Source organism: Formica exsecta, unplaced genomic scaffold, assembly GCF_003651465.1.
Source record: "Formica exsecta isolate Colony F162 unplaced genomic scaffold, ASM365146v1 scaffold352, whole genome shotgun sequence".
Lineage (NCBI taxonomy): Eukaryota > Metazoa > Arthropoda > Insecta > Hymenoptera > Formicidae > Formica > Formica exsecta.
The window spans coordinates 678,633-691,501 of NW_021850773.1; the positions used below are offsets into that span (position 1 = coordinate 678,633).

The following is a 12,869-nucleotide window of genomic DNA, read 5'->3' on the forward strand; positions in this document are numbered from 1 at the left end:
CGAGCGGAGCGGAGACCCGCAGGAAGCCGACCCGAAAATCTCGCTCTTCTCTTCTCGCTTCCTCGTATTCTCGCTCTCCCCATCGTCATTTTCAAGAAGTCTGAGACAAGTCTACAGATAAAGATTATTTAACGAAAAAGATTCGGGACGCTATCATCATAGAAGTATTTGAAAGAGAAAAAGAATTAAAATTATAACAGTTATTGCGTCCTTCCAATCATAAATCTTCCACATATTTATATATTTCAAATATTTATTATATAAAAGCATATCATAAAGTTTAAATAAATTATTAAAATAAATTTATATATTTATGTTTAGAAATGTAAAAATTCTACAAATATTATGTATCATTATATATTAATTGCCCATATAATTGCATATTTAACATTTTAAATAATATAAATATTTCTGATGAATGAATTTGTTGTATTAACAATATATAATAATGCATTAATAAAAGAAATCTCTGGTAATTTAGATTAATGAGAATAAGTGTCTAATAAGAATACAAAATTTTATCAATATAAAATATAAAAAAGAAGCATTATTTTATATAAATCAGGTTATCAATATTATTATTTTCTTCTTATCAATATTAAATAATTATTAAAAAATAATTTAATCGTTATATTTAAGATTAGAAATTGAATATTCTGAAAGTCATCAAGTGAATTTTAATGTGTTATTGCATTTTCATGATATATTCTGAATACATAGTCGCAATTAAATTTTTGGAGAGAAATGCTAATCTCTATTAGAAAGCGAACATAAATTACAAACTACACATTTTAAATAAACTCTCTACTAGAATTTACTTTCTTTCAATTTAATTTACTTTTAAATTTGAGCATTGTTAAGTGTGTCTTTTTACATATCTGTCGCATATCTTCACCTCATTTTAAGTGAAACCGTTGTTGTTTGTTACGCATTAAGGTCGATTCAGACTATACGACACGGACCATAACGTATCGGCAACCATGCACCGACACGACTTTGTACAATGCATTTTAAATAAGACTGTCTACACTAATCGGCACTGACCGGCACGTTTCGACAATGGAACGTTTCACATTTATACGTGCGATTACTGCTATCACATGTTTCTGTACGTGCTTCGCCTTTTTTTAAATTAAATCACCATGTATAACTGATATTGTTATCGTTCGCGAGTTGTCTATCTATTATAACAAAAGATTATATTGTTAGAGAGAAAAAGATAAATCAAATAAAATAATATAAAATACGATACTTAAAGATAAATAAAATAAAAAAATATAAAATACAATAATATGATTTCCAATACTGGCAATATATATTCAAGCAATAGTCTTTATCATTTCCGTCATATTATTTAATTATTTGTTCATCCACTTGACATATTGACGAAAGAAAAAGTTCAATTACTAACCGTAATCAAACAGAAAGAAACTCGTACAATTTTAATCAAAAAGTTCAAAAAATATACATATTTATAATTAAGAAAAAACTTCTACGTATGTGTGTGTGTATCGTGCGATGAAAAAATCAAACAAATGATATTTTCTCGCGACTACGACGATTCTCGTAATGTAACTTCTCATTCTCGGTTTGTTATCATCATCAAAGAAGTACCTGCCTTGAGGCACTATCAATGGACGATCTCGAGGATTGCGGAAAGGAAGAAGAAAAGTGGAAGGAAGGAAACGGCGAGTGCACTCGGGTTAACGACCATCCGATAAGACGCCAAGAGTTCGACGATCGATAGCGTTTTGCAGCAAATATTTTACGTTTATCCATCTTTTTTCTCTCGAATATTCCTCTCTTTTTTTGTATACTGAAAATTAAAACAAAATAAACAATTAAAGTAAGCAGACATAATTGCCGATCGTGGAATTGATCGTCTTTTAAATATCTCTTTATTTAAATTAATCACAGAGTACGACAAGGAATCGAGAGAGAGAGAAAGAGAGAGAAAGAGAGAGAGAGAGAGAGAGAGAGGAGATACATAATTCCTAATTCGTAAGATCTTTAATCAAATATAAGTGCACACACACATACAATATAAAATGTAATTAATTAATTAATTCTAGATAGATTTCTTTGTTGAAAAATTAAATATCAATATTTTTTTAGCCAGCAATTGTCACTAATTTTTGAATCTATCAAAAATAATCTTTAATCTTCTTCGCAAATATATCTTAAATATCTCTCCGCGCATGCGCAATATACGTGACAAAATGAAAAGTATTTCATACGATATAATATGTTATACAATATAACCACCTGCGATATAATATCTGATATAATTATGTTATATATCGTACGAGATATACCTATATAAATGTCCTAATTATTCTGACATTATTATATATATTCTATGTATTATTATAACACATCGACGTATTGGTTCGCGTGTCATGTGTACGTCGTGTTTATTTTAGGTTTACATACCAAACGCGCGGTAAAAACAAAGCCGACCTTTTTTGCTAAAAAATGTCAACAATGTACGCATACGAAGCTAAGAGGGGCTTACAGGCTTACAGTTCGATTCCGATGCTTCTCTCGTCAACATCTTCTCGTTCTCGGGAGATTCTTTTTTTTATAAACATAATAAATGCGGACTGCGTTGTTTTAATTAAAAAGCGTCGCGCTTTTAGAAAGAGAAAGGATGCTTCGACCAATATTAGTTCTTCTCTCTCTCTAGCGTAAGAGAGGTAAAAATAAGGCGCCCTCTTTCCAATATCTGCACAGAGATAGTTCACGATTAAGATAGCGAGTGCGCCATCTCTATATTTATTACGTCTATGCTTCTCAATGCTCTGGAGGATACTCTACTCTACTTTCATTGTCAAACATCACAATAAACATCGAATGTACAGCTGTTGTTACTCACCGTTTATTTTACAAGACGGATATATTTCTCTACGTTTCATTCAACGATCTTTACTTAAGTAGAGAGCGAAGGGTATCTTGACATAGAAATCTTGGCGATTCGAATTCTACAAAGTTCGAATCCGTGTTCATATTCACGTCGCGCGTTATCCCTAACTAGTCGATAAATGAAAGATCTACTTTATCGACGGCTCCTCGTTCAAATTCTCAGTTAACGTCCGGCGGCCGACCTGCGAGCATTTCAACGATCTTGATGCCGTTTCATGTAAGTAATTTTTTAAATTAATATTCGCTTAAGCGTCTTATACGCTATTTATAAACTTGATATATTAAATGTTTTCATTGTATCGCTTGATATATTCGTCTCACTAGCGTTGTTTTTAAGACCACAAGTCAATATTTCTAGAATCACAAGTTTTTCGTGTATCGCAAAATCATGATGGCATCGTTATAATTGCTACAACGAGAATAATTTCGGAGATATATACATTAATAAATACACAATAAAAGTTATTAAGTGTAGAAGAAAAAAAGGTTTCATTAAAAATTCTTGCTGTTTTTTAAATAAAGTAGTCTTTAAGCGTGAATTCTTAATTGTTAATCGGAAGATTTATTTGATATATATTTAACGATTTATTTGAATATATTTATTAACGAACGCTAGAAGAAATTCCGTATTTTCAGCAATTATATATTGTGTTATATATTTTTGGTATATTTTTCTTACATTTTTGTACTACATTTTATTTAAATATTATGTTCTTTATTTTCTTTTTCAGAATTCCAGACGATATGTGTATATGTATGCGTATCTGTGAACCCGGATTCGCGCATCGCGTCGCTCGCGTAAAAAGCGACCATAGATCACGTAATACGCGAGTCGCCGTACTCACCGTCGGCGCGGTGATCGCGGCAACTCTACGCGCATGCGTCCTACGCCCGAGTCCCGTAGCCGGCGCGCGGCGCGCTAGCCGTACATTCGGGTGCGGAGTTTCGGAGTCGCGCGGCGTGCGAAGTTCCTCGTTTTCCGCGTTTCCGCGTCGCGTTTTCGTCACGACTTCTCGCCGCGCGCGATACGCGTGGTCGTCGAACGATTTCGCGAGTGCCGAAAGTAAGTGCCGGGCGTAATCGATCGTGTTCGATCGCGATCGCGAAGTGTCCGATGGCGCGACAAAAGTTTCTCGCCGCTCGAGATCGTTGCCGATCATCTGCCGCCGATCATCCTCGCGTTCGTTTCGTCAAGTTCATTGTGTCTCGTGTGTTCGCGTACGAATCATCGTGTCGAATTGACAAGATGTAATAACGATTGATAAACCGTCGTTGTGGTCATTAGGAATGCGATAGAAAAAGACCGCCATGTTGATTTCGCGTCGCCGCGAAATTCAGATCGCAAGTGAAAATATTCATCGCCGTAGTTCCCGCGCTTTCCGTCGACGATGAATCGCGCGTTATGTCGGAAACGCTTGCGAGTGTCGTATGAAAAGTGTCTCGCGTTTCGTGAAATAATTGTTCTCGTCGTGAGATCGGAGAAGATAATCAACTGCGTCGCCCGATAAAGAGGACGATCCTTTGTATCGAGGTTCTTTGATGACACGATCGACGGTGTTTTGGCAGCAGTGCAACCGAGTGCAACGATCGGTGAGTAAATTTATTATAGAAATTTATAATAGAAATGAGATTTTTTTTTTCATTGATTTAGAGAGAACATTATTTTAAAAGAAATATTATTGGAAATTAATTATTCATTTGTGTGTGTAATTATGTTTGAAAATATTGACGAATAATTTTAATATTAAGTTTTAATATTTAATAAAATTTCCTGATTAATTCATGGGAAACATTTCTTTAAGAAATATAACAAAATTAATTATTTTGAATTATTTTGAATTTATTTAAATAGATGGATTTTCTGCGATTTTACGATTGATCATTGAAAATAATATTTTATCCGCTTTATTTCAAGCTGGTTTTGCTTAAGTAGGGTCTCAGTCTACGCAAAGCTTATTTGAAATGAAGGAAAAATTAAAATTATTTAATAAAGCATTTTATTAAAAATAACAAAAAGAAAAACAATAATTTTCAATAACATTTCTTCAGAAATGAAATCGAGACCGATATCTCTCTCACTTTTTTGCTCAGAAATATAATTTTCTACATAATAAATATATGTCTTATTAAACTAAATAAAATTATGAAAAATTTATAAAGTTAACAAGATATTTAATTGAAAAAGATGGAAAAATTAATTTTGATTTAATATAATTAAAATTCTATTCAACTCATAGAAAAAAAGGATAGTGCGCAATTGTATTTATTTTAAAGGAAAATGAAATCTTAAATTGATTAAAATAAATCTTGCATTACATGACTTACATGAATTATGAAACGTGGATATTTTTGTTTGAGAAATTTTTTCAATTTCAAATTAATAGCTTTATTTAGCTTTAGCGAAATTGTCGTTGATATAAAATATTTGCTAAATTATAATCCATTAGTCTTTTCCGTTTCATAAATCGAAATTTACAACTAGAATCTATCGTTTGCGACATTTATGACCTCGTAATTCTTGATTTATCACTAAATTACCTTTTTTCACGAGCGGCGTCGTATTTTTCGGGAAACAGATTACATTTCGATAATTTCGTTCATTAAATCAAATTGATGTTTTCATGTATTACATAGCATGTAGCATATATTAACGTATATATTCGTAATTAAAGATAGCATTATCTGCAGAATATTAATGCTGGGCAATATTATATCGCGCGTTCGTATGTGCGGATTAAACAATTGTATCAATTTCATTTTAAAGCTATCACGATGAAATTATCATTTATGATTTGCCTCGTGATCTATCGAACAAAATATTATTTAATTATCCATTTATATATTTAATTTTATTGTATCTTATGATGGTTGTATCTTATGAATTGTGTGATTCTTGTTTAGAGAAACGATTTCAGAAGCGCCAATTTTATTGCCAGTATATAATATTTAATATATTAAGTGCATGATAAAAATTATAAAATAATTATTTATCATTTATTAGAGTTATCGTAATTAAATATTGTCAAGTGAAGGAAACAAAAAAATTGAATTATCTAACAATATCTCTTAATAATTCTATTAACTATCTATTTAATATGTGTAACTCAATTAGCTTGAGTAGCCTGAAATTTATATCGGCTAATTTTTTCGTCGCCATTGAAATTCGTCCGGGGTCGGCCATATTTAATTGGCAAAAAGGCGATTGACCCTTAACAGAAGTTCACCACCCTTGAGAACAATCAGTGACTTCCGGTGTGTCGCGCCTGCCTGCTTCTGAATCACTTTGATATTTCAGTGTGTATCAATGTTTTTATCCGCCTGCTTTATTTAATACACTCATAAGGCGATGCTCTTTTTTTTTTACCGCGCTATTCGTCATTGTTCGCGAAGGCGGTTGCTGTTCGCCTGACCTATTCATTATCTCCTCCTCTTTTCTCTTTATCACCGAATGGCATTTTAATGCTCTGTCGTTTGACATTTTACGATTTAGCTATCTCGCACCGCCGCATGGAATTATACATCGCAATATTCATCATATTATACATGAATTACAAATACATAATGCAATTGTTTATATTTATTTTAAAATTGAAAATGTCATTTGATTAAATATAATCTCTTCCATTATGTTAATATTAAAAAAAATTATTAATTCTAAATTTAAAATTTTTATTTGATTTTAATATAAAATCTAGGATTAAAATATATAATTATTAAGGACGATAAAAAGAATAAGAAAATTTATATTATCTTTTTAATTAAAGATATTATGTATATTTAATTTTTTTCTACATATAAATAATCTAAAATAGATTCTAACAAATAAAAAATGTAAGATAAAACACTAGATTAATTTCTAAATAAATTTAAAAAAATAATACAAATGTTATGGGAAATTAATTTCGCAGAAAGCGCTTTTCTATTCCGTTTTACCATTGAAAAAGATAGATAAAAGGGTTAAATTTAGATTTTGCTATTTCGTGAGAGTCAGTGCCGTGCCGATTGTCGCGGGCACCCTACTGGAGGGGGATAGGAGGGCATATCCACTTCCGGCGCAGCACCCACACGTCTTGGGCAGGATGAATCCGTCGCGGAGCTTATCTTGCAACGTGTACTTTTATCTCGCGGGAAGCGGCTGGTCGTTGGCCCACACGGTGCTCGTTGATTTAACCGTCCCCATTCATCGCACGCCGTTGTACATACGTTGTTGATGATTGCTTTTTTTTTTCAAAGCGTTTTGGGCTCGACGCGCTTTGTATACATACGAATTAATCGGTCGATATCACCGGGCGGTTATCAAGCGACCGAAACTTCACGTAACTCGCTTTTTCGAACAATCTATTCCGGTTCGTGTCCCCAGGATCGTTTCCCCAGGCCCGATATAAGTATCGTGAATTTTAGAGTCTTATATTCTCATCTCTATTAAGGAAATTAATCTAATGTCATTTGTTATTGTCAGATTCAAATATCATGGCGATTACTCTGATTTTATTAATTTATTATATCGATTAATTTAATTAATAAGTTTAGCCGTAATTTGATTAATTAATTAATTACATAACACGATTGCACTGGTAAAAGTGTTTATTTGATAATATTAAAAATATATTGAAGAGAGACTCTCTTTCTCTCTTAAGAGAATTTTTTAATATTTCAAATAATTATATATTTCCAGTCAATATATTTTCTACGATATAAAAGGCGTAGATAACTTCTATCGATTGCATGCTTTAATTAATACGTCATGATAAGTTAATAACTTGGTCTTGTAGTTACCCAACTATTGTATCGATCGAGAAGGGGAAGAGGAAGAGAGCAGGATAAGATGCCCCCGAGTATCGTTAATGGTGGTCAGGTGCATTCGGTGCTCGTTCGTCATTGAATTCGCGCAACCCACGAATCCCTTGAAAGATCTACACACATGCAGATACACACACACACACGCACACATATATATATGGGTTACATGCATATATATGACAGGATTACGTAAATGTCGTGACGTACAGTATTAAATTTAACCTCTTCGTATACACGTGCTGTGTGTGCTCTCGTGCATTTCCATTTATTTACATCGCAATTACTTTTGTTGCACTCGACCGCTACAATAGTGTGCGTAAGAGATTTTTTACTCTTGGCTTTCTTCGAGATATCTTTCATGTTTTAGTGTGTCTTTCGACTTATTGATTTTTGTTTATCTTGGTTGAAAAGGCTATCTCGTCATGAAAGGACATACAATTTTTTACTATAAAAATTGTTCGTTAAAACTTGAAATTAGGTCAGATTATAATAAAAAATATAAATGCATGATTATATTATAAGGAATAAAAATTTAAAGATTATAAGATAGAAGAGTTAAAGAAATAAGTGAATAGTAAAGTGTAAAGAAAATAAAAATAAGCAATAAACGAAAAATTTGCTTATCGATAACTTTAACATTGATTCTAATATAACGACTCTATTTTTTTTATACTTTTTACGTTTAAAATAAGATAGATATACATTCAGGCTATCGTAAAAGAAAGAATATAAATAGGTAGTTTAGGAAGATACGAGCCGCATTTGAAAGGCACAAGCTCAATAATGGAACGAAAAGATAGACTCAATAGAAAGAAAGAGAGAGAGCCTGCATCTGCATTTTTATCCACATCAAACCTATCTTTTTTTACACGGATCTTATGAATTTTCTAGACATCACGCTGTGAGGCCCTTTGTTCAGCCTCATCAGGCGACACGACGAATAATCGCTCGGTCTCACAAGGAGGACACGTAATTCTCTATTTGCATTTCCACGATCGTCCGTTTTAGTAGAATCGATTCTCGCGTGTTACGGGAGAGAACATCGTTTATCTTGTCAATTTAACAAATCGCTCTTACCATTTTCGAGTGCACCATGCGATTCCGGGCGGTACGTGTGTGTCACCCGCATACCCGGTTCGCCAACGCGCGAGGACGGGCCCTCTGAGTGGGTGTGCGGAAGACAGGGAAGACGGGGGACGTCAGTATGCCCGGGGGTTTTTAAGGTTCTTTTTATAACCTATATATAACATTTATATTGATATGCAATAATAGTATTGCTAATAATCTGGTTTTGAAAAAGAAACATCTGTGAAAATTTACTATCTTTTGTATTTCAAAAATGAATTATTTATTATCGAAATTACAATGTGATTCGAAAATAAAAATGCAGGATAGGAAGTGAGAAAGAAAAAATTGTATAATTAATATTAATGTTTATTTTAAATTAAAATTATTTTCGCTATTACTTGAATACTTTGAACTTGTATCAAATGTTTTCTTCTACCTAAAAAATATTTTCTTCGTTGTAAGTTCGCTATAATTTCTTCGATAAATTTAGCGTTGCTTTTTCCGGCTACTTGATTATCGATATTAAATTTCTGGATAATATCGGAATTTTTAGATGCATTTGAATTTCTATAATAGAAATATTTGTTATGCCTGTAATTTTTCAATCTTTATAACTTTAATTTGTTCGCTATCTATGCCTCAACATTGGAACAAACGTCGCTCTTTTCAGCTTGACCGAATTTAAATTAAAGGCAAGTAGATGAGTTTGGGACTTCATGCATTCAAATTAGCTGCATAACTTTGGCCTCTCGAGATCATCAGATATATTTTTGAGAGAGTCCTAGATAGAAATGTCGTTTTTAAAATTTCATGTCTTTATTATCTTTACCAAATATTATTTTTATTGTTAATATAGTCAAAATATTCTTATTCAAAATTGTTATCACATAATTGATATATACAATATACTCTAAAAATTCTCATGATAAACAGAGGTGATTAATTTAATAAATTAATTCAACAAATCGTTAATACAATAAAATTTGAAAAGTATAGACTTTAATATTACAGTTTAATAAATATATATAAATAAAATTATTTTTGGTCTAATTATCACGCAACAGTAAATATGATAATAAAATGTAATACAATAATATACATTTAATAATAACAATACAATAAATATAAATTGATAATAACAAAGTCAGAATACATACAAATAAATAAATAACGATTGGATTATTATATTTAATATTGTATATATATTGGAAATAATCTATTATAATATAAATGAAGCAAACAATTATAAAAATTGTTCAAAAATTGTTATTAATCTTCTTTAATAATTTTTATTTTAGTTTTTTCATATTTCAAATAATAATATTTTGTGCTAAACAGATTATTGATATAAATGTAAAACAAATTATCCAATCCTTCGGAACAGGAAGCAATACATTTCGCGCAAAATGAGTTCATTACTTGCGATGATCGAGAGTTGAAGCTCACATGTCTATGTTTAGTCCAGCAACTTCTATAAAGCAATATAAAAATAAAGAGAAAAGAGAAATGGATTATTAAATTCATCTTCTTTGGAAGAAAAAGACTCTTTCTTCTCTCCTTCTTTCATTTTCTTCTCTCTCTCTCTCTCTCTTTTTCTCGTTTGTGTCGACTGGTAGCGAGACGAGGATAGATACTGGGAGTGGGAGGGCAGTGGAGGGAAGGACCACAGAGTGGGCCCTCGAAGGAGTCGGGCGTCAGTCGCGCGGCACGCGGCGCACTGTTCGCACGTGGGTGTCGCTCTCTCTTTCTCTCTCTTTTTCGTCGAAAAGGGTGCGCAAGTGTGTATTTGCGACCCTTCTGGGATTAACGCGACTGACCTCGCCGCCGAGAACAGGAAATGACGTCGTCGTCGCGGAGATGATAGCGCGAATCGCACCGTTTGCAGCATTGTACGTCTTTGTCCGAAACAGTTTCTCCGATGCAATTGCAACGTTGTCGAATGTGCAGAGTGTGCAGGACGGTCATTCTAGTAGCGACATACAGAGATCAGTATGATGATTAAATTCAGCGGCAAAGAGCTCGATTCTTTAGCACAGTATATAGTTTGTTGCTTCGAAAAATTATTTTTTTAGAATAGTGTAAGTTAAGTATAAATTAATTTTTTGGGGCCTTTCAACGTGTTTGCATAATCGTAAGATACTTAAAAATATCACGAGAACGACAACAAATATATAATATTCGTACAGTAATTAAAATAATTTTATAGAGCATTGATAAACAAAATTTTTGAATTTTATAAGTAAATATACCTTCCATTAAAAAAAAATATATGAATAATCTTTGACGGGAATGAACGTTGCCTTTGCATTGGGATTACAAATGACAATTATAAGAAATAAATAAATCGTGTGCTTGTGTACATGTGCATACATATATGCGTAGCTATATAAATGTATGGCGGAGAGGAAGGGCGGGAATAAGAAGGAAGAAATGTGCTGAATTTTTTGTGCCCGACATTGATGTGCGTGTGTGAATGGGAGCATATGGCATTCAAATTTGAGATCGATTTTTTTTCGGAATGGACGAATGGATATGTTGCATATTTTGCTGTGTCATGTTTTCAAATCGTTAAACAAAAACCGAGTTTAACTTTTACAAAGCGAAAATAGTTTATTGATAAAAAGAGTTTAGCTTTTATTAATTCTAAAAATATTTAATAACATATTTTTTGAACGCGGAATGTTATTTAGAAACTCCGCGAATACAGTAAATGGAAATTTGTTTCGCAGATTGAAAATAAAGCAAAAAAAAAAAAAAAATTGTAAAAAGTATGTACGTAAACCTATTAGTATGTATCTATTAGTAAGTATGTATGTAAATCTATTTTTGTAAATTTATCTATATATTTCTTTTATGTTAAATTATATTGATGCTAGAGATAATGAAAGGTACACGTATATATCTGTGCATGTGTATATATGTAAAAATCGATAATTATTGTAAATTAAAAGCTTAAACTTGCTGAGTTACATTTTAAACAAACTGTAAAATTTCGTTTAATGAGATTAATTTTTAATCTATACAATTACTCTCTGCTTTAATAGAATTTCGATTTTAAACGTTATTTCAAATATATATCGCGATTAATTAAAAATTTGCATGGAACAATAGGGAATTGTATTGTTAAATTATTATTTAGTGAAATCGGTTTTATCGAACCAAATAATAAATAACATTTAATCGCCAAATCGCGAATTTAAGCTATAAATAATCGGATAATTAATTTTAATGCGTGATGTGTGTCGCGAAAAATTGATTAAGAAATTTTCCGAAAAGCGCAGTTTGAATAAAAAAAATTTTTTTTTCCACTTACAATCAGTGAAATTATTATGTTGTAACGGTATCGTTATGGCGCCTACGAACGAATCATCGGTGTAGATCGATTCAGACGCGATTAGCATAACGGGTGAATTATTTATATTAGTGTGCGCTGCGGAAAATCTCCAGTGCTAGCCAGGTTGATTCATGCTGTCAGGTGCGCGCAATATATTTCACGGTCTATATTCAAGAAACAAATGCATCTTTAATGCAGGCAAATAGATAGCTCAAAAGGAGCGACCTATACCACGATATTGTATTCCTGTTTTTCAGTTTTGTTTATTGATTTTTATGTGCTTGCCATAAGAAAATTAATATGGTTATAGTATAAAAATATGATTTGAAGCTTGATAGGAAATTATAACATTTTTTAAATACTTCCTTTTTTCTTTATTTATTTTACGCGTTTGTAGCACTTTGCACTGCGTTTCGCCCCGTGACCATGCTGTTTTTTTATCGCGTTCATTCTTGTGTTGCGGTTGCACGTAGTTAAATAATTGACCATTATCTTTTACGCAGAAAACGATATGGGGGGCCATTTTATGGTAAATATCGTCATTTCCTCTGGAATTGTTTCTTTGCAATGAACCATTTTTTTCCTTAAATCGCGTCTTATCAATAATTGCGTTTCTTGAATATAGTTATGTTTTTTATTATTTTGCAGAGGATAGTAGCCAAATTTTATGATAAACTGTGATTAAATTGTGTAGATGTCATAATTATTATTTTTAATTTAAATTTTTAAAAATATTAGAGAAAAA

General features: G+C 32.0%; 1 protein-coding gene across 3 annotated transcripts in view; it reads left to right on the plus strand.

The window, feature by feature from the left end:
• Window positions 1-3,885: 3,885 nt before the first annotated feature.
• The window catches only part of LOC115238622 (matrix metalloproteinase-2), a 173,940-nt gene continuing 164,956 nt past the window's right edge, over window positions 3,886-12,869 (plus strand). The window contains exon 1 of one of the 3 annotated variants that reach the window (XM_029812611.1): window positions 3,886-4,512. In XM_029812611.1, coding sequence (XP_029668471.1) covers window positions 4,462-4,512 — 51 coding nt within the window. In that variant the 5' untranslated portion in view covers window positions 3,886-4,461. Of the gene's footprint in view, window positions 4,513-10,412; window positions 10,680-12,869 lie in introns of those variants that run through there. The other 2 variants (XM_029812609.1, XM_029812610.1) reach the window with 2 other exon arrangements.